Raw genomic sequence first — 23,663 nt, forward strand, 5'->3', positions numbered from 1 at the left:
GCCGCCACTGCCGCCTCAGAAACGGTGTAACGGATCGCTCGCCCGCACGCACGCACGGCAAGCTGGAGGCATTTATGGGGCGGTAAATAAACGGTGTAGGGCACGCGCCATCACTTGATTACTAGCGCTGCACGATCGCCCACTGCATGCCACACGGACAGCAGGGATTTAGAGACCTTCCAGTTTGGACCAACTGCAGCGCACAAAATCGATTCATCTATCTGTCTCGTTTTGCTCATGTGTGGAAAACGGTGTGATAAGTCCTGCGACAACAACAACCAAACAAAGTAACACACTCACTAACTCACACATTAACCAACACACACACGCAGATGCGACACATTAACTGCCTAAACAAGGCCTTAACATATTGCATTGCAAGAAACTAGACTTGGAGTGTGCACTCACACACAGACCTGAAGAAGAACAAAATTCCACATTTAAATGCATTTTGCGTTTATCCTCAGAGCATTCACATGCGGTTTCGGCACACCTCCTAAATCAAATCAAGACGAACTCAAAACAGCTGCCTTGTAGGAAAATGATATATGCATCTACTCCTTTACACTTACTCATTTGGGAGAGAGATGCTTTTTTTCCCCCAAAGTGACTTACAAATGAAGAACAACACTCAAGTTTCCACAGAATGAGAGAAACTGGAGTAAAACATCAAGTACTTAATATACTCCAAAGGACAAAGTCCATGGGGATCAAGTAAAGAAATGCACCGTTAAGTGCAAGTCAGTGTTTGAGGTGTCAGAAGAGGAAATACTCTCTTAAGAGATCAAGTGATTCTTGAAGATACAGGGGGACACTCCTTCTCTGATAGAATTTGGTCGTTCTTTCCACCATCGGGGGGCCACAGACAAGAACACAGCCTGAACTGAGATTGCCTCATGGATACGAAATAACAGTGACAAAGTTCCTTCGTCAAAGCCTGTCCAACAGAAATCAAGTAGATGGTTGCAGACTCAGAGGACACACTTTGATTCGGGTGTCCATAGCTACGTTTCGGGTGTCCATAGGTTTATCAGCAGTGGAGCGATGGGCCCTTTTGTGTGGACCGAAAGCCAGACGTGCATCTGTAAAGGTTTCACTATGCATACTGGGAGGTCTACTAGAAGGTCTACTTTTGGGGGGAATTGAACTCAAATAAATTAAAGTAAATGGAGAACAAGTGTGCGGACCTTCTTTTTTTAACTTTAAGTCTACTAGAAGAGCATTGCAGTAGTCAAGGTAACAGATAACCATGGCCTGTAGGCCTACAGTGTGATTTTTTCCCCTTAGTGTACAGTGAAGTTCTAGACTTCACTACTGTGTCTGTCTCCCCAGAACAGTGCTTTCCATAAACACCTACTGTAATGTCTCTGTGTCGACATCACCTTCAAATGATGTCTCTATGACAACCCTGAACCACCTCTTTGACCCTCTTTGACTCTGACCCACAGATATGTGAGTAGCAAGGGATTTGTGATGTGGAGAAGTAAGGATGAATGTGGCTTATGAAACAGATGATTCCTTATGGTGTAGACAGCTCTCCCCCCCCCCCCCTCTCTCTCTCTATACATCCCCTCTGGATATATGGCCTTCTGAGAGCTATTACTGACCAATCCATCAAACAACTCATTTAAAGCCCGTGTGGAATATCTACGCTGGATATGAAATAAGCCAGTCACAGGGCAGTCTGCCAGCAGTACATCTTTGATGTTATAAATCTATCTCCTCCCTGAATCACACACAGAGGACAGCAGCGTGTACGTTATGACATTCGCTGCATGTCTTGTGTGATTGCATTTTACCACACATTTCATCGTATAGCACAGCATGTGACATGCAGTACTGGACTTTGTTAATGGATTAATCCACATACAGTATCACTTTATCATGTACATGCTCCCCAGAGGGATATTATGCACTGTTTTATCACTTTCAGATACACAGTGCGTATTGCATTCAGTCTATACGTGATCTTAATGAAGTACGTATATGTGTATAATGTGTGATCATGTGTGACTCTGGTATGAAATATGATAGCAGTGGGCAGAACACGGCTTTACTCACACACTGACTCACACAATGTAAGGGACAACTACTAATACTAATAGCCTACTAATACTAATACTAATAATGATTTCCACATTGAAATACACACAGGACTGCAACTTAAAGATGAAACAAACATGATGGATCTTTTACTTAGCCTTGCCTCTGTCTGCTGTATTATGAACAAATTGGCCACTCAGATGCCATTCTACAAACAATATCACATTGTTGTAAGATGGCAGAAGATCACTGTGAATACATATTTTGCAAGATCATTATTTTCAAAGATTTACTTATCTTTTCATGCACACCTGCACCATTTAAGAAGCAAACGTTTGTTTGTTTGTTTGAGTCAACAATTTAGAAAACAGACAGACAATACTGTCTTTGCCTCTACACACAACCTGGCTCATTTGTAAAGTATCAATCCAATCATTCCTCCCTGTGCTTCAGTCATGTCCAGACTCACTTTGGATGGCGGATGTCTGGAAGAGAGCGGTCCAAGGCAATGTTGTTGCTAACGTAGATGTTGAAGCCGTTCTCCTTGTACACGGAGTCATCACACTCATCTTCAGTCAGAGGGTATGGCTTTCCATGTTCCCCTTTGCCTACAGGAGAAAAAGAGGAAATCATTATACCATCATTCACTACAGCCTTCCCTAGGGCTTAATGAACTCAACAAATACAAGAGTGTACCCTTTCAGTGCGTTTAGAAGTGAAGTATTTGTTATAATCAGACCGCTTGGAGGGGACGACGGTGGTCTGATCAAATCAGGTTTTCTTAATTGTCACTGTGTCTGTGTAGTTGAGAACTGAGACACTGCTTTGAGAAACTAGTTTATCTCTTTCTTACTTACGTATGAAGCACCAATCATTCACAACAGACATTTATGAATTTGATTACTCTATCCGGTTTCATACAGACAAAACAAACCAATGGGATCATTGAGCTCATATAGCTTGTGAGTGCATGCTTTTGTAGTGCACTATATATACCAAGTAGCTGGAGGTTGGGTGTTTGTGCAGACAGTGAGAGAGAAGCACTTGGGGTTATCTGTTAACAAACAAACAAGTATGAGAACCCCCATGAACCAGCCATCACACACATCCAGCTAATTCAGTCTGACAGATCTTTTTGTCTGATGTGCAAAACCCACCCCTGCATAGACAACAATGCTCTTGATGTGAGGCACTTCTTTTGATCTGAGAGTGAAAGTTTCCAAAACAGAACAAAACAAAAGAAACTGTGAGACAATGAGAATTGATTCTCATTATCGTCAGAAAACCCCCCCCTAAAAAAACAACAAAAAAAACAACCAAATGTCTTCAACAATAAAAAAAAAAAGTCGTCCTTATTGGACAAACTTTCCTTTTCAAGGCAACATTTACATCCCTCAAATTCAACACAGTCAATTGTATTAATCCCTTCGCTCTTTTTGATGTTAGTCATAATCAGGTTTTCATATTGCGCGGTGGCTGCAGCCTTTTGCACACACTACTAATGAGGACAGACTGACAGCAGCTTCAGCAGCCGCTGCTGTCGCGCCTCTGCCTTTTCAGCTGGCGAAATCTAAATAACTACTCTGATTATCTCCTCTGTGAGCCCAGCGTGCTCACGGCCTCCTCTGCGAGTAAGGAAGAGAAAGCCATCTTTTTTGCCTCTGCATAATTAAAGCAACCAAACACCCACACCATGGGGCATCCTCTCTCAGGATCAGGACCAGCCAGAGAGAGAGGGAGGGAGAGAGAGAGAGAGAGAGAGAGAGAGAGAGAGAGAGAGAGAGAGTGTGAGAGAGAGAGAGATGGATGAAGACGGAGACAGAGACAGAGACAGACAAGTCAGTGAGCGAGCATTATTCTTCCGTTACTCCCACACGTTAGCGTTCCATATTAATGTTTTGCTCTCTTGCCTTTGAAAAGTGCCTCTGCAACAGCTTGATTCAGAGATAATGACAGTCTGGAGGGTTAGGCAAACACGCTTAAATATTTGCATCACAGACCAGTTGTGGTGCCGCTGAAAAGCAGCGGGAGCGGAAAGTTGTTACAAAAACAAAACAACCCAAACTGCTCAGGCACCACACCGACATCTGTACACAAACTCTGTGCCCTCCCCATCTGTCACCTCCACCTACAATAAACAAATGATATGCTGGATAACAGGCACTGTCCAAGGGCTGACCAACTGTTCATTCCAGTCAATTCCAATCTATAAGTTTATGAAGTTTATGTCATAACATTGCACCGGTTAAAAGTAACAGAAGTAACACTAGCAGTATGACTATTTTGCAGTAACTGGCCATTAGGCATACAGTGAACAAAGCCATTTACACATATGCACATCCTAGATCGACATGACATTGAACATCTTAGACAACTCTAAGACCGTAAGCAGCGCACACTTCACATGTGCTGAATGCCATGCAGTGAAGGAATATTTGTAGAAGTTCAGAGTCATCCATACAACCTTTTGAGACGACAGGGTAAATGACAAAGGCCCTACAACTCGGCTGTTGCAATAACTACACATCGGAGATGTGCGATAACTTTAATCAGGCCAGCCATTCACAGGATTTTTGGACGACGTCCTCTCACACAACAAGACGCCTAATCAGCATGAGATAACAGGACTGAAATCTATTATTCATTTGCACAGATTCATGTTCGCCTGCTCTCTAAAATTAGTTTGTGATTCATCAAAAATGAATACAAAGCTTTTATCACTGTGCGGGCAATCATAAGATTTGTCACCAACAGATGGTGTATGTGAGGGAGCGATAGAGAGAGAGAGAGAAATAGAAAGAGGTGAGGCTGGAGAGTGAGACTGATGAGATGGGTCAACAGAGGCCCGTCTGGGCACCACACAGGAATGCTGGGTAGACTATTCTCTGGCTCACTGGACTGCACATGGAAATTAGCTGTTAGCTTAATGTGGTTTCAAACCAGCTCTTCCTTATTCACGATTTGTGTTTTTTGTTGATGTTGCTGTTGCTGTACAGAATCCCCGATGTATGAACATACAACTGTGCTCAATGTGTAATGAAAAGGGCAAGAGGCAAAATAAACACAATTTACTTGCGCAATCCATTCACACAGTCAACTGAAAGCCATACAAAGTATACAAACTACTAACTGTCTCTCTGCAACGTATGCCCTGCCACTACTTGACAGCAACTTGATTTGTGGTTTATCTATTCTACAGTCTACATAGCACTTATCAGCGTTATACTGACCAGAGCAGGAATTTTGCCACTGCCCTCATCCAAGTAGTATCAACAATGCCTGAGCTACTTGATGTTGAGATATCTACTGAAGTTAGCATGGAAAACAACTAGCGCCAGGCCAGCCCTCTTGTAATAGGGCTCGGGCACACGCCTTGCATTCTAGGAATATTGCCGCCATGTTGGTAGCGCACCGAACGTAATATCCATTCATTCAGAAGACAAGAAGCAGAAATATAGTATTAGCGATTCTTTTCCTCTACCGATCGTGGGTTGTGCTGTTACACCCCACTACACAGCAACATACGACCAAGATGGCAAAAACTAAGCAACAGGAACACACTAATAGGAGGGAGTAAATCCATAGTAATCCATAGTAACCCAGGTAAAAAAAAAAACTATTGAAAATATACTTTTTCAGAGTGTAATAAGTACAGTGTGTACTTTTTTCATCAAATCCAAGTATATTTAAGTATATTAAAGTATGTATTAAGTTAATCGTAATACAAACTTAACTATACTTCAAGTGTATAGGGTATGCTAAATTGGAACAACTATTTTCAAACTTCAAGTGCACTGAAGTACACTAATTAAAATGAGCAATTAAGCATACTTACAGTACAATTACATTGTATGACCATTCTAATAGAAATACACTTAAAAAATAATTGGAGCTCAACTTACAGTTGAGTTTAAGTACATTTTGAACATACTGTTATCATACTAATTACTACTATAAAGTATGTTAATTTAGTATGCCTCTTTAATATTTCAAGTGATCTACAAATGCACTTCCGTACTATATTTAGTGCATTTAAAGTGTCCCACTATGACAATGACAACATATTTCAAGTGAAGTTCACTTACAAGCTTAACATCATAGAGACATACTTTCAGTGCAGTATTATTATATTTTATTGTAGAAAAGAGCTGTCTTTAAAGTATATTTTATCTGTACTTTAATTCCCATATTGTTATACTTTGGCATAAATGTCTATATTATACTTTAAGTGTATTACATTACAATTTCAAGTGCATTACAACAGATTACAAATCTCATTTCAGAAAGGGAACTTTATTACAATAAAATTACAAAAATAAATAATTCAAGCAAAGGATATAGAATGCTAATAACACAATAACAGGAACATAACTACACATCACCATTCACATTTATTGAAGATTACAACACGCAAATGCAGCAAAGTCCCTGAATTTGCATGAATTGGTGAACGTGCAAGATCACAAAATCATGGAGGGCCTGCACAATGCTAATGAGGGATCGGTTCAAGGTCCTTCAGTCATAATACCATGTCCTCACTGCTAGTGCGTGGTGAGTCGCTTTGGCTGGAGGAAATAGATGAATCTGCCATGTTGTTTATGACCGCTTTCAGTGATGACACCAGTCCTGGCAGCTCTAAAACAAGGATGCAATATAAAAAGGGTCAGCATCACATTATGATACAAAGAATAAGTATCACATTGTGTCAGAAAATAGAACATATACAGCGAGGATAAGTATTTGAACCCATGCTAAAGTTGACTAAAAACAAATTAGGAAATATCCAACCTTTAAGGACACCAATTGTCTTCGTGAATGAAATGTAGAGTAAATAAATAAATGTTCTTCCTTAAAATGCAGGGGTCATAAGTATTTGCACCCATATGTTAAATTCCCATAGAGGCAGGAAGATTTCTATCTTTAAAAGCCACTTATTTCATGGATCCAGTATACTAGGCATCCTGATAAAGTATCCTCAGCCTTTGGAACTAAAATAGCCCCACATCACATACCCTTCACCATACCTAGAGACTGGTATGATGTTTTTTTTCAGTTAGCCTATTAGCTGGGTTGGCATTGAGCCCAATGAGCATCAAACCAGCTAATAACTGAAAAAAACACCATGCCAATCTCTAGGTATGGTGAAGGGTATGTGATGATGAGGAGCTATTTTAATTTCGTACGTCATGGTTGAGGTCAGGACTGTGTGCAGGCCAGTCAAGTTCATACACCAAACTATATCATTCACGTCTTTGTGCATCAGTGTGCAAAGCAAGGTCCATAGTCATGTTGGAACAGTAAGAGATTTTGGACAATTCCATGCTCCCAACTTTGTGGGAACAGTTTTGGGAATTGCCCCTTTCTGTTCCAACATGACTGTGCACCAGTGCACAACGCTAGGTCCGCAAAGACATGGATGACAGAGTTTAGTGTTGACTGGCCTGCACAGTCCTGACCTCAACCCAATAGAACACCTTTGGGATGAATAAGAGCAGAGACTGAGAGCCTCCTCGTGCAACATCAATGTACAACCTCACAAATGCGCTTCTGGATGAATGGTCAAAAATGCTATAGCTGCAAAGGGTGGACCAACATCATAGCTGAAAAGGGTGGACCAACATCATATTAAACTCTATGAATTAAGAATGGGATGTCTATTGACATCACTATACTTTTGGCAATATAGTGTACGCCGATGCAAGCTCTGTAGTGCTTCATCAATGAAAAATACTGTCCGTCTCCACGACTTCTTTGATGCATTTTCATGCAGAAAGAGAGTCTGAAGTCCATTCTCACCGAAGTTACACTGTTTTTTGGGATATTCATTTACACTTACCAGGTATTCCTTTGAGTTTCTCAGGGCCTTCAAGTACACAACAAGTGCTTGCAGGTGGCAAACTCTCAACGAGCCAATGATAGGATTCTGCAAAACAGGGAAATATAACAGAACACTACTTTACTTACACTTACAAATTAAGCATCTTAATATTTACTATGCCTTTACCGTGCAATCCCCCAATGTTAACTTGGAGATTTGGGTATTGGGATGCAATGCCTGTTTACTGCTCCATGGATAGAGGAGTTTCAAAAGACTCTCAATACATTGGAAATGCATTATAAGATGTAATGTAATGCTCATGACTTAGAGAGAGGTGGGGCATGTGACAATGTATGTTTAATCACATGTAGAGGTTCATATAATGCATTTCCAATGTATTGAGAGATTTTTTGTAACACATTAATCTTCAATGCAAATCTATTCATGGGGTAGAAACATGAGCTAACCTGTAATGCTCCTGTAAGAGAGACCTCAATGACGCTGATGTCATGCACTCTGCACTGCCACGTCTGTGGAGAAAGTATATCAAACTCAACAAATTTACACCATGTAAAACTATAATAATATCAGATTACTGAAACCTTTTAGAATTTGAATTAAAAGTTGGGAAGAAAACATTTGATTACATTGAGGCTTGTTTGTGATTAACAAATCACTCAAACATTTAGAGTAGGCAGCCTCTACCATGATCATGAAAAACTTACTTGCTTTACTCGTTTAATATAGAGGTCGAATGAGAGCCAGTAGCCTACAATAATGCTGATCACATCATACAAAAATAATGACAAGTCTAATGTTTGTGTAATTTGTCCTTCAAAGATAGTCTGCACGTGATTAACGTTACAGAGAGACTAGGCAAGATGGTGTAGTTTACTACACAAACATTTAAATAATTCAAATGTTTCTGGACGAACTTTAGTGTCTGTAACAATGCAAATTGTTCATGACACACAAGGACAATTTGGTAACACAGACTGGCCTGCACCTACGTTTAAACATTAAACTTTTCAGATAATAATCTAACTATAAGTATTCTAAGCCTAACACATAAACATAGGCTGGGTTTGTGCGGGGCTAGCGGCTACCTTATGTTAGCCGTTAACTGCTAGCATGAAACAGTAAACACATGAAGTCGTCCTGACCTGGTCACATCCATAAACATTCATTTGTGTTTTATGAAACAATCCCATCAAGGCATAACCACCCCTATTTTCGGCAGGGAGTGAAACTGGGAAACATGATACAATTCTAACGTTAGCCTGAGATGATTAGCTGCTAGCTACTTAGCCGCCCACATGAGATTCAGCCATGGATTCAGCAGATCTCATGTGGGCGGCTAAGTAGCTAGCAGCTAATCATCTCAGGCTAACGTTAGAATTGTATCATGTTTCCCAGGTTTGTTGTCATGCTAAACTCCCTAAAATTACCCCGAACTCAAAATAAGAACACTGTGTGAATAGCAAATACATACCTTACAATCCACGAGTGAGGAAAAGCCAGATATCCTCGTTGTGCGTTTTGAAATAATGCTTCTACGGCGACCATAGAGTGACATATTTCCTCCAAACACGAATGCATTTCGCATAACTGACTATTTCACCTAGAAACCTAATTTTATTGTGTAAATCCTACGAAAAAGGATTCATTAAGATGAGCAATAGTGAGATTTAATTTTTTTGAGAGTGATTACTGAGATTATGATACTGAATTGACATGTAAATACAATATCTGTAAAAATAATTAGGCTACTGTTCTTAAAGTGACTTTTCTGTCAATCAAGTGTTTATTAATACATGGTGGTGATAGTGTAGACTTATGTATTACCTCACCAAGATGTGGAGCCAAATGAAAAAAATATTATTTGTACAAAATAAACTTACTTCGTCCACACTGCAACATTTAATCACATTACTCTTTCAGAAATCAGCCTAACAATGTAAAAACACTTTCCATTAGTAGACTACAGTAAATTGATACATTACCACCAATTAGTTGAAATCAAATGTACACTTTCAAAAATTATACTAACTCTGTATTACAAATAAGTGCATTAAATTATCACTATATTTTTTTATAATTTAACATATTTTGTGAAAGTATTCCGATATACCACTAAAAATGCAGTTATTTTAGAGTGTACTATGCAAAGTGTACAGAAGTAACACTTCTAATAAAGTGAGATGATAGTACACTTTAAAAAAGTATGCTAACAGTTTATTTGCAGAAATGATACTTTCCATAAGTACACTAAATTGCCACTCAAAGTATGTCAAATTTAATACACTTAAAACAATGGTACTTCTATCAAATTTAAAATACACTAACAACAAAGTACACTTTCACAAAGTGCAATCAAAAGAGAATTTGATTACTGTGAAATTAGTATACTTTCTTTTTGGACTCAGAAGTTTAACTTAATTACACATATTTTTAAGTATACTTTATAAAGTATACATTAAATAAACTTTGAATAAAGCACAAAAACTAAGAAGCATACTTGTTTTCTACTTCATGAACTTTAACCATATTACTAATACACTTAAGTATACTACTTTTTTACCTGGGAAACTTAGGAGTGAGGCTGCCAATATGGCTGTGCCCGTGAAGTTCACGTCATGATCCCGAACCCTATTACATACTGTTACCACGTGAGGCCACTGTACTGAATACAATACAAGAGTGCCATGTGACTGCATACAGTATGCTAAAATCTTACGGAGGATTGGAGATCAGTTCTGATCAGTGACGTCACCAAAGGTGGACTTCTCATTGGCTGAAGGCATAGACCTAAAAGAAATGTACGAATAGACTCCATTGAGGGCGCTGACACAAAGTTCTTTTTCAGCTGCAATACCATTGTACTGCGCAGGCTCAAACTTAACTTGTATTGTTTATAGATAATATAGAAGCTACATGTCGGCACAGGATATATTTTAAGTTTTGTGGTTTTAAAAAAAAATCTAAATGAATGGGTTAGCGAAGTAGTTCGACTGATAGTTTCAGCCTCTGTGAGTCCTACCACTTGGTTAAAAGTGCTCTAAGTGATGTCTGTCCACAGTGACTGTCCACAGATGTTTGCTGCTATGTGACAAAAAATACTGTATTTTAGCTTAGAAACCGTTTCACATAACACCGTTTAACCATAAGAACGCCTTTAACATCTTGTGTTCTTCAGAGAACCAAGGTTAGCCTATATAACAAGCATATATTTTCCCCTGCTCCAGCTACACTTGAACTCGGTGATGTGTGTGTGTTTTACAATTGCGTGTTTTCCCAAAGGACAAGAGATCCTCTCACTCCAGCAAGAGATCCCTTTTAATGACACACGCTCCTGTATTTCCCTGCTACAGTGGAATTGAGGCCCATTGGGAAACATGCCCTGTTATGCTCCTGTGCTGGTTTCATCTCCAGCCTTGAGTTTTGTGGGAAGGTAAAAGCTTGACTAGCGATGCGTCTGATATGTGGATAATTGAAAATATTGGCTGTGTGTGTGTGTGTGTGTGAGAGAGAGAGGGAGAGTGTGTGTGTGTGTGTGTGTGTGGGGGGGGGGGGGGTTATGACCCAGTTGTCCCAGTGGAATCACCTGACAGGTGTGTGGAAATACAGCTCTGGTTACTAAGGCAACGCTCAAACAGGGTTTACAAAGGGAGAGAATGCTGAGATAGATATATCTAGATATCCTCTTCTGTGCTTTTTTTACGTGTAGGCTAATACATGGCCATGTACAAAACTGTCTGCAATTTATTTATGTCAGCAATGATGCACCAGAGTGATTGCTGGCACTGTCATTTATTCTGTGGATGTGTTAGGACATGGGGAAATGTTGTATGGGTGTTAATGGCTTGTCTGTCACTGACCTTGGCTGAGGAATGCAAATCTAGGCACGGAACTGTAATGCATTCTGCTCATTTGGCAGGGAAATGCCACGCTTGGTGAAAAAGCAGACCATAATAAGATGCTTAAGCTGCATCTCCGGGGTGATTTGTCTCCCCTGCCTCCAAGCACCTAATGTGCCTAAAATTTACAGCAGGAAAACCTGCGACTGTAACATTATTAACACATAGTAAATTCAAATGGATCGATGAAACTCTTCAGTGGAGGGCCACCTAGTGATTTACACTGGCTGCCTGGCACAGGCTCTAAAACAACATCCTCTAAGACACAGCGCTTCCTAAAACCCTGCCCATAAAAGACAGTCAGTGTGTCCTTTGCTTGGAGAGATGTAATTTTGTGTGTGTGTGTGTGTGGTCTGTGTGTGCGAGCGTGTGTGTGTGTGTGTGTGTGTGTGTGTGTGTGTGTGTGTGTGTGTGTGTGTGTGTGTGTGTCTAGGCTATTACTATGACACTGTGAGCTTTCAGCCTGCTGTGAATGAAGGAACAGAAAGGGAAGAAAACGCCTTGGATTGGCTTTTGCTTTGTACGGACTGGCAGCACGTACCAACACGAAGCTCGTCCCTCCTGATGCTCTCGTTGTCATGCCAGTCCATCCTCCTTAAGCCATCCGTCCACGTGTAGATGTGCCCATCACTCAGCCCCAGAGAGAAGCCCTACACCAGAGAAGGAAGAAGAAGAAGAATTGTCATTCCATGCCGTTCTGACCCATTCACTTTAAGTTGAAGAGAGTGAGTGACATGGACGGAGATAAAAACAGAACAACAAACCTCCTGTTATTTTCTTAAGTCTTGTTGCCTAGATACAGTAGCATATTCCAGCATTCTGCTGAGCCTTTGCCTCGTAAATCACTTTGATCACATGCTCCAACGTAGTGTAACGGTTGAACTCAATACTATTCAAGACATGTGTCCTCTGCCCTCGGTACTTCGGTTGGTGCAGTGGTTAGTCAGTCATCATGACAGTTCATTTTCGCGTCATAAGAAATTTACTTGGTAAATTGATATGGAAGTGGAAGTTGTGTGTAAGCAAGTTTGCTAGAGTCAAAAACTGGAACTACTTCACAGGTGTGCAAATATCATAAGTGCACTGATGTTCACAGAACGCGCCACAACAGAGAATTCAAGGAATAATATACTGTATGGTACGATTGCTGTGAGAGGAACTAGCAAAGGGATATCTGAAATGGTTCTGCACAGTGATTTCACTTGGTTTAAGAACTCAATCTTTCAATACAATCAAAGTCATTCTAACAAAAGCAGATGTAACCAATGTTTCATTAGAAACACATATCTGCCTATTTAGTTTATTCATATATTGAGACTATCCCTCTGATTATACTGTACTATATTATGTGTTCATGAAAATTGGAATGACATATTGAAATTCTGTATGCATGTGTGTGTGTGTGTGTGTGTGTGTGTGTGTGTGCGTGTGAGTGTGAGTGTGCGTGCATGTGTGTGTCTTTAAACGGGGGTGGTGTAATCTCATTAGCCAAAACAGACACACTCTGCATACCCCCTTCCAGGTTTGACATCTTTTGAGGATTTCGAGAACAGCCCAGTGGCCGACTGCCAAGCGCTAATTTGGGTGCATTTTGAGCCTCTTATCAGACTCAGGCATCATGCCACTGCTGTTCAAAGCAAACATGCAGGAGAGAAAACACATAAGCAGGAGAGGGTCACCGTCATTCACCACAACAGACGCCCAGAGCTGCTCGGGAGCGGCGCTACAATTACAGACCCACATCCCATCCTTCTGCAACCTTTGATATTCCCCAGGCATTTTCTAAATGACTAAAAAGCTCAAATCTAAAAAAAAGGTCTCTAGAGTAGCATAATACGATCCCCTTTTGAAATGTCAAAATGTTACCATCATAGGGAACCTCAGTAGACTTCATTGAAGCCTAACGCTATGAAGCGGCAGAGGCTAGGGGCTATAACTGAGGTAGTCACTATACTGTAGCAGCCACTGACCTCAATAACATTCTGACATTGACACAAACATCTCATTTTAAGCAGAGAGACCCATCTTTGCTTGTAAGGAAGTGATTAGAAAATGCTGTGAAGCTGTTTTCTTGATTCCTAGTATTCCTGATTACATCAACAAAAAGATCTATTCTCACGCTAAGATTATTCTCACAGAAACGACATTGGCTTGACAATGCTACATCTCTTTCACACTTTATGCACTGAAATATTCTAAGCATGCATACAGGTCTACAGCTTCTCAATCAAACACACATTATTGTTATGCTAATTATTTTCTACCCTTCCAGACTCACTCTACGGGCAGGCCTGTTTCAGGCACAGCCGGAGTCCTTACTCTTCTAGACCCTACTGCCAAGGAGAGCAAGGAATAAAGATGTGGTTCTTTCAAAAGGGCTAAAGGCTGTAAACCACTAAACAAGCAACAGAGTGCATTGGCCACACAATCTCCTGAGGCAATCTACTATTACTAATGTCTATCCAGTGTTAAATGTGCTGATGTCTCCAGGACATGTCGTAATTACCCATTCTACTACACCTTGATAAGACAGCCCTGAGTGATTCCTGAGTGATTCTGACACAGCCACTTCCGCCTTCACTCTCACAAAAATGCACACACACACACACACACACACACACACACACACACACACACACACACACACACACACACACACAGACACACACAAATTATCTTAATCCAAATAGTAGAACAGTCTCTCTTTCTCTCTCTGTCTCTCAACACACACACGCACGCACGCACACACACACACACACACACACACAGTACACAGGAACAAACATAACAATATTGTACCATCCCCCATACGTGATGTTCACTCATACATACAGTACATACATGCATATAGTTGCATACCTACAGTACATGCATACATATACATAGCCTATGCACATTCTGTCATTCTTTCTCACACACACACATGAAAACAAACAAAAACGAACTTCAAAAAGTGTATATAAATACCCTAGAATCTCATGGACGCAAGAGTGGATTACAGTGGCCAGGTAATTATGTGTGTGTGCACGCTGGCCGATTCAGGATTTGGAAGAGGACCCTGGGTTGTGGAAAGCCAGCAGTGGTCTGCGGCGCGTGGTCTTGAATAATTTAACGGAAGGATGCGCACAGTCATTAACGTTCCACAGCATGTCCCAGGAATTAAGAAACTCAAGTAGGCCTACCTCCAAAAACAACGACCGTGTGGTCCTTTGGACGGATCTGGCTAGAAAGTCACCAAGTTGCTGGTTATCAAGACAGGACTTGGGTGAGCTTGTGAAATGATGTTCATGCTGTAAATCACACGCTAGCCCTGATATGGACTAACCGCCTCTACACTGTTGCTCCCATTAAGCATCTGTTCCGTAATGTTGCTTTTCCTCCCATTACGCTATTTGCACCATACTGTCTGTTAGAACGTGATCAACGAAAGATGATCTCCAAAAGGCATGACGGACGAAAAGGGAAGCAGAACATAATGCACATAATGACCATAACACCGAGTGGGCTCTTTCATCAGGACACACATAATGCTCTGCTACCCAAAAGGTGATGACGTCCATTATCCTGCTGCTGACGCCACAGCTCTTAGATACAGTCCCATCATTTGCAGACATACAGTAATGTCCATGTTAAAATGAGTTGTTTGCAGACCTACTGTTGGCCTACTGCTTCCTATCAGCCACATCTTTTATTTTAATTGATCGTCTAAACTGAAACCTCTTTTGCAACAATACGTTATATTGTTAATTCCATACCCTTGTCAAGGTGGCATAATCTTAGCCTTTAAGTGGGCCTTAGATATTGTGTAGTTTCAGAAATGTCAGACACATTATGTTCTATCTTTGCCAAAAAGCCACAGTTATTTCAGTTCTACTTCATACTGTAATTGTGCTCAGAAAAAGCCTGCCATTCTTTTCCTGGAGCTTTGAGTGTGTTCAGAGGGCTCTCGCACAGAGGAAGACATAGACTTACACCGAGGTCAGAGATCATATAACATACGCTAGACCGGCACAAATGTGAATTTGCTGCACGTCCCCGCCCCCTTTTCGGGGAAAGCAGACTGCTTGGATGGAAGGGAAACCTATGGATCTACGTTCACAACTAGGGGCATTGTGCAGAGAAATGAAGGTACAGTACGCTGGCTGTGTGAATGGCCCCACCTCTGCTTTCTTTGAAGTTTGCGACACACATACTGTACCAGACATAAACAAAAGACTACCTGCAAAATGCAGTTTCAATGACTGCTTTACTTTCAAGATGTTTGATGCATGGTTTCTTCAGCTGTAGCACAGGCAGTTGAAGCCTCAAAGTGTCCATGGCACCCGTAGTGTTGCACTGGAACTACTTCTTCATTATATTCAAAATGCATGAAATGAAAGGCCTGCCATGGGGGTTCACCAACGCCATCACCACAGACCACTCATACACGGACTTCCAAAGGGAAAAGCACTTTCCATGCACGGAACTCTTTGTACTGTACATACTGTACATTCTTGTAGACAGGTCTGCAGTAAAGAAAGTGGTGATGTCGCTGACAAGTGTACACTTAGGTGCACCACTGACGACAGAAACTAAGTTACGCAAAGTATTTTTTATTTAGCATTGTCCTGGATTTGCTTCCTCTTTCAGCTAAAACATGGTTTTGTCCTTCAATGTTTTTGCAGGCGGGAGCAACCTAGTTTTAGGCAGTGATTTCAACAAAAATAGCTGGACAGAAGTATTCATTTTCAGTGTCTGTTCACGGGAGGATGAAAAAAGGCATATGTCCTTTTTTGCCGGCAAAAAAAGAAAGAAAAAAAAAGAAAACTATTGTTGGTCCAGAATAATAAATGATGAGAATGGAAGAATGCAATCAGACAAAGAGCATTCTGCTGTACTTCCTCCCTCTCATCCCCAGTACACAAATTCTGAGAGACACTTGTAAGCTTGCGTTAGGCATTCACATAAAGGTTGACTGCAGACAAAACCACTCTATACTGGAAAGTGACTTTCTCTCCATGGTTGTTCTTGCTCTCGTTCTCGCTCTCAGTCTCTCTCTCTCGCCCCCCCCCCCCCCCCCCCCCCCCATGTTCAAACGCACACATGCACAAACACACACAGACGCACAGACACACAGAGAGAGAGAGAGAGCGAGAGGGAGAGAGGGAGAGAGAGAGAGACACACACACACACACACACACACACACACAAAATGAAGCTTTGAGCTAGTCAAAGTCAAGAGTTATTTTTACTGCTGCTATATCCATAGCAAGCAAACTGTGTTCACACTAATTAGTCTTTTTCACTTCTGTGTCTGTACTGTGGGCTAATGAGAGAAAATGCATGCTTTTACAGACACTCTTGTTGACACTCAATAAAGAGGCGTGACTGAAGAAAATGTAAAGGAGCACTTCAAAATATCTACAGCCGACATACACAGGAAAGGTGTTAAATTCCTTTCGCTATAGGTAGGGGATTACCCACAGTGACCAATTGACAACCTAGCCTAGTGCTCAATGCGCAATTAGCTTGTGGCAGTCGCATTCGCATGTCGCAAGATACGTAAAGGCACTCCTTCATGGTACAGCATACGCTGCCAGTTGCCTGAATGCCCACCAAAGGCCCAAAACATCAACAACAGAGCAGCCTTCGTGAGCATTTCACTGCAGTTTTCCAAGCAGGCATCTTCCTTCATCAGTGTTTTATTGAAGTAGGCCAAGAACAAACAGTGGCGTCTGGCTGGCATCTCCCCCCACCCTCTACCATCAAGATTGGTTGGGGACACGTTAGAAACAGACAAGAGACAACAGTACCACTTCAAAAACACAGTGAAAAGATTTCACGCAACATAACATGACCCCAAGCAGCCCATGAGTGCCTCAGACATAACCAATGGCTGGCCTTTTCAACAGCTTCAGACGACTACTTTACAGCTCTTTTCAGTGATTGTCCTCGAAAACAAATGTCTAACAGAAATATTGTGGCTGTCTTTGCTACGAAGCCTCGAACACCTTTCTCCAGTGGTGTGTGCTTGTCAGCCACGTTCCCATGCTTCTGCAACAAGTTTCCAATACTTTAACCCTCATGTTGTCTGAGGCTTCCTGCATTGCATCTTCAAATAGTGTGCTCAACAAAGAAGGTGTCTTCTGACATCTAGCAGGAGTTTCCAAGCCTGTGCTGTCCTCCATTGTCCTGCATTGCTTGCATTTGACCATGTCCACTTTTCTGTCCCTCTCGCATGCAAAATAAATTCTAATGTCCTTGTCACTAAAGAGTTAACCTCAACTTTAGAAACCTGATTTTGTCCAGGTGAATTGACCCTGGGTCAAACTAGTCTTACAACCAGACAGAATATTCTTCAAAGAGCCATGATCCATGGGATAGCTTGCAGCTTCTTCACAGACCAATAGGGCTTGGGCACACGCCTTGCATTCTAGGAATATTGCCGCCATGTTGGTAGCGCACCAAACGTAATATCCATTCATTCAGATGCAGAAGACAAGAAGCAGAAATTCTTGCGGTTTACACAAAATGCGGTTTACACACAATGCGGCTAATACACAGGAAATGACCATACTGTCAACATTCTAGCTTCGGCTACCATCTGCCTCTTCTCGCGTGCTTTAGTCTCACGCATGCTTTCCAGCTGGCACCCATACCAAACCCTGCCCTTCCACTACTGCACCTGTTGAGCAATACCCATATGCTCCTTCAGCATGCTTAACTGCCTACAGTGGATTCCGCCCCTTCCCTGCTTTCACTGATGAGGAAGTGTTCTTGACACCTGGATCTTCAGGAGTCATCTCCAAACTGTTTTTTGCATATTTGAACTCCTCCACCAAGCTGGTCATTGGCAACTCCAAAATTCTCAAACATCTCCACCTCTGAAACAGCCATTACTGGCGGGTGACCGCCTGGAATTCTTCCTTTCAGTCAGTGGACAAAATATGTTATGCCTAATAAAAAAAAAAAATGTTTTTCAAAGACTGTTTCCTTCCCTTCCTCCTCCACACCTGTATTTTTCTTATTGTCCCCTTTTTCTCTTTGTTCTTGTCAAAATGGCTGTGAGCTCTGAGCTCTGAGCAGCTCTGCCTCCCTCACACTGTCTCCCGTGAAGGCAGTAATCACGGGCTGACCCCACACACAACAGAGGTGGCAGCAGGTGGCCTCGCAAACACGCCACCTAATTAGACCCGCCAGACCCGCGGTGGGCCGCACTAGGCAGCGGTGTGGCTGCCCATTTACAGGCACCACTGTGTACTGTGTGTACTGTGCCACGCGCCACGCAGTGCCATGGCACAAAACAACTCACCACTTCCCGGGCACTGATGGGTAGCGGTTGAACCAAAACAGGCCTTAAAAACCAACAACACGTTGAAGGGCATCGCCACAATGGAAGTAGGTAAATAAATAAATGCTGAAGGAAATAAGTAAATAGATGTTCTCTTTCAATGTTGCAGTGTTGCGGCAGGAGTGTCCATATTTGTTTAGCTGGTTCAGTGCCAATGGGGGGAGACAATAGTGATTGCATGGGGTGTTTTGTTTGCTTTCCAAGTAAAAAAGTCTACCCAGAACTCCAGGAGCAGTATACGGGCAAAACAATATATTCACATGCAAACATTGCATTCTGTCTAAAGCACATACAAACAAATGTAAACACACATATACACACAAACACACACACACACACACACACACACACACACACACACACACACACACACACACACACACTGACAGCAGGCCCAGGCTGGTGTGGCTGCACCACACATGGAGTGCTGATGCCTGTGCGATCTTGGCAGCCAAATCCCCTCTGTGCTCAGTTTGAATAATCTTAGTCATACTGTGTGCTTGCCAACTGTCCCTGAGCCAGCAAAAAGGAAGGGAAACACACCACACATACATCACATCACACACAGAGTAAAAGAGTAGAAAAACAAGCAGAGGTACACAGGGACCCACACAAATAGGCATAATATTCAGAAATTATATGTTCACACACCAATTTTGCTTACTGTGATACACCATGTATTGGAAGAAAAAAAAAGAATTCCCACCAGATAATTTGAATGGCTATATTGGTCATTGCATCAAATAGTAAAGTAGGTGAGTACTGTGATGAATCCATTGAGGTGATTTTGGAGCGGGGAAATTAGGTAGTTTAATACACGGATAGACTCATGGTCACGGAGACACTTTTGGCACTTTCGTAAACACTTCACTTGTGTTTTTTAGTTAATTTGCCTTATTTGATTTATTTGACAAGGCACATTTTGCAATGTGATTGCACACATTGCAGTGACAATTTTGAAATTATATATTGTGCAAACTCGCACAGAAATGTTCTATCCCAGTGTCACACACACACACACACACACACACACACACACACACACAAACACACACACACACACACACACACACACACACACACACACACACACACACACACACACACACACACACACACACAGAGTGATTCAGCCACATTGTGCATGAACCACAGTGTTAAAAAAGAAAACCATATTAATACCATATTACTGTAACTGCCCCCCTGTATTAACCTCATCAAACCTCAGCTAATATTTGGGAAATTACAGTACACTACACACACAAAGGTCAGCAACAGAGCACAACCATATCTACAGTAGCATCACTAATTAAAACAGACTGTCACTATATCTGTCGAAAAGGCACTAAACACAACGGTGTTTTAGTTCACTGTTTAGAGATGAGAAGCTCAATCTGGTGCACATCATCGTTGCATTTGTCCTGATCTGTCCTGACAGGGCTCTGATGACTGCCACAGGTCTGTCATCCAGGACTCGTCATGGCCCAACTGAAGCCATATGTTAAGACAGGAAGCATATGCTGGACCATGTAAGTCTGACAACCGCCAGGTTTCCGCCTCTGGCCTTTACTAAGGGATAAATGGGAGACTAGTGTCTTAATGTTTTATGGTGTTTTTATGTATCATATATCATGCTGTTTATAAGGTGTGATAAAGGGACTTGTTTTGTCTGGAAGTGCACTTGAATAATGCTGTACTTCCAGTGAACCCTGTCCTTCATTCTATATTTCACCTTTCAAAATCTTTTCTTTGGTCCCTTTTCTTCTTCTGTACAAACACAACACTCGCCGTGTCATTTCAACGGTATCCACAGTATATAGAATATCTAAATCTTTTTTAGACCCATATAATCTATTCTTGTTCAAAACAGTTTGTTGCTAAAGTAAAAGGACCTTTGATTTTCAGACAAGGGGATAATAGACAACACAATGTTCATATAGTGGAAAAATAATGCACTTTTGAGGTAGAAAGCTAGCAACAACACGCAGGAAACCTGCTTCAAAAGAAAATTCATGACACATTTACCCTCTGTTTGAACTGGATGTTGTGTGAACAAGTTCAGGATGTGTCCAATGTGTAGCTTAACTATCAATGGTCCTGTATGATACAGGGATAGTGACCCATCCTGACTCCAAGCATGTCCCTATTATACCTACAGTATTACATTCCATGAACAATGTCAGATTAAACACATGTACTGTGACTAGTTAGCCAGTACACCAACAGTGACTGGATTACTACTGTAGCTCATTGACAATTTGACAGCCTTTGGCAACTATCCACATCTTTTGCATATGAGAATAGATGGCGGTCGATAATTCAGTAATTTCAGATAGTTTGAACTTAAGGGTAGGGTAGAAGATCTTGGAAAACGATTCCAACAAAGCCGCAATTTGAGAGTACACAGGTCAAAAGTCCCAACCCCTTTCTTCAGACTTCCCCCCGAAGCCACGCCTCCAGAGTACAGGAACGTGCCGTGCTTGTTCACGAGCAGGAGGGAGGAGCAGATTGCGGTTTGATAGACGCATCAGAATCCAATCGTAACAGTCCGTTCAGTATGATTGGATAGTGTTTTCCCTGGATTGTTCGTTCTAGAGGCCACTAAAACTTTTAATTTTTGTGTCAAAACTTTTAATTAATTGGTTGCAATGGAGAGAGAGCATGCTCCAAAGATCTCCTACCCCACCTTTAAAGACCAATAGAGGGTCACAGAGAATCTCATACATTCTAAAACATTATCTGTTTCAAGAGCAAACCAAACAAGCAAAGCAAACAAGCTGGTCATATTCAAATTTTGTTTAATCTGTTTGCTTGTTTTTTTACCATCTGATTAAGGATACATAGAGTTTGTGCATTTTTAGAGTCAGCTCTCACAGCTGAGGCGGAAAAAAAAGGTAAAGTTTGTGTGATGAGTGTGATAAATGAGTGGATGCAAATGCTATCTAAACCCAGAGGCCACTCAGGGAGAACGAGAGAAAGCGAGAGAGAGAGAGAGAGACAGAGAGAGGATTTGCTCCACCGAGAAAAGATGAGTAACTTTTAAAAATAAATGTCCCATTACCGGCGCTGGGACAACAGCTTGTGATACATCAGCGGCGACTCAGGTTGGCCATTACGCCGGGCGAGCAGGCAGGAGAGAGAGAACGAACGAGCGAACGAACGAGCGAGCGAGCGAGCGGGCGAGCGAACACAGGCGCCAGCGGAGGATCCCCAGCGTGCTCCCGCCATGAAGGATGGCCCTCCGCACGCCTTAATGAGAATCCTGCCACCGCTGCCCAGCGTGCATTAACATCTCTACACACACCCTGCACCGCACAGTGGGCCAGCCAGCCATGCACCGCAAATCATGCACGAAAACAAAACCAAAAAAAAAGCCCTCCGATCACGCCCAGATAAGGAATGCCTTGACCCCACCTGGTCATTTGTCTCGTCCCCCCAGGGCCTTGAGAGCCAAACACAAAAGAGATGTAGGAGAGAGAGAGGATTGTGGAAGAAAAGACCATGTCTGATTAAAAAGAAAGAAAGAAGGAAAGAAAGGGAGAAATATAAATAATAATAATAAAAAAAAACAATCATCTTTGCCTGACAAAAGTAGGACAATGGCTCATTTGACAGATCAGCTGGAAAGTGCGACTATCAATGGCTGTGGACACCATGAGGTTTAATGTGTAGTCTCCTATGCATACAGAGCTGTTAAAAACTTGGGTCACATTTAACTTGGATGGCCCCCTATAAACTATCTACAGGCACTCAGATTATCAGCAAACTATTTGTAACTATCTGCTAAATTTAATTTAAGGTTAAGGAAAGCAACACTAAAGAGTTGTTTGTTTCCAAAATCATTTCAGTGGTTCATCAACTCGTAACGGCACTTCTGCATTCGCTTCACAACCCTCTATCGGCTATAACTGCACTATGTAAGTTTACTAGATCGGGTAGTGGATCTGTAGTTTGGTGGAATGAGCCATTAGAAACTAAAAATTTGACTTGCTTCGATATCACAATGCATCATACTTTCATAAAATCAAGCAACATACTCTACCTTGTCTGTGGACATCGTCATTTGCTGGATAAACAAATAGCATGCGTGCGACAGAGGAAAAGTGCCTTAGTGTTGCTTTAAGATTAGTGTTGGTGATGTTCAATGATTGTTCATCAACAATTTTACCTACGGAACTTGAATGCTGACAGTCTCTGCAGGCAGACAAATAAAGTGTGCCAAATCCTATCTGTCTGGCGAAGTACAATGGTAAATTCAGACATGGCTTCTTTTTCTGACAAGAGAAGTTGTGCAGACCGCTTTTTCAATTTTGAAAACCTGCCATCCTCTTTGTTCCATGAATCAGCTGGTATGAGTTTTTATGGTTATCCACTTGTGATTGGTCAGCTGTCAGAAAGCAGCGTAATGTAGGGTGTTTTAGAAGTTGAACACGTCTCTACTCTAAAAACAGCTCAGAGCCACGATCACGTTTTAGAAGAAGCCAAGGACTTTTTTTTAAAAAAAGCATGGTCTACTCCATAAGATTACAATGTAAAACTGACGCTGGCAGCTGCA

At 41.6% G+C, this 23,663-nt stretch overlaps 1 protein-coding gene across 1 annotated transcript in view; it reads right to left on the reverse strand.

Annotated features, from left to right (window-relative positions):
* The window catches only part of galntl6 (polypeptide N-acetylgalactosaminyltransferase like 6), a 207,447-nt gene that overhangs the window by 145,661 nt on the left and 38,123 nt on the right, over positions 1–23,663 (reverse strand). The window contains exons 3-4 of the mRNA XM_062520732.1: positions 12,320–12,428; positions 2,513–2,651 (exon numbers count right to left, since the gene is read on the reverse strand). Coding sequence (XP_062376716.1) covers positions 2,513–2,651; positions 12,320–12,428 — 248 coding nt within the window. The remainder of the gene's footprint in view (positions 1–2,512; positions 2,652–12,319; positions 12,429–23,663) is intronic.

This window comes from Sardina pilchardus, chromosome 2, assembly GCF_963854185.1.
Source record: "Sardina pilchardus chromosome 2, fSarPil1.1, whole genome shotgun sequence".
NCBI classification, from domain to species: domain Eukaryota; kingdom Metazoa; phylum Chordata; class Actinopteri; order Clupeiformes; family Clupeidae; genus Sardina; species Sardina pilchardus.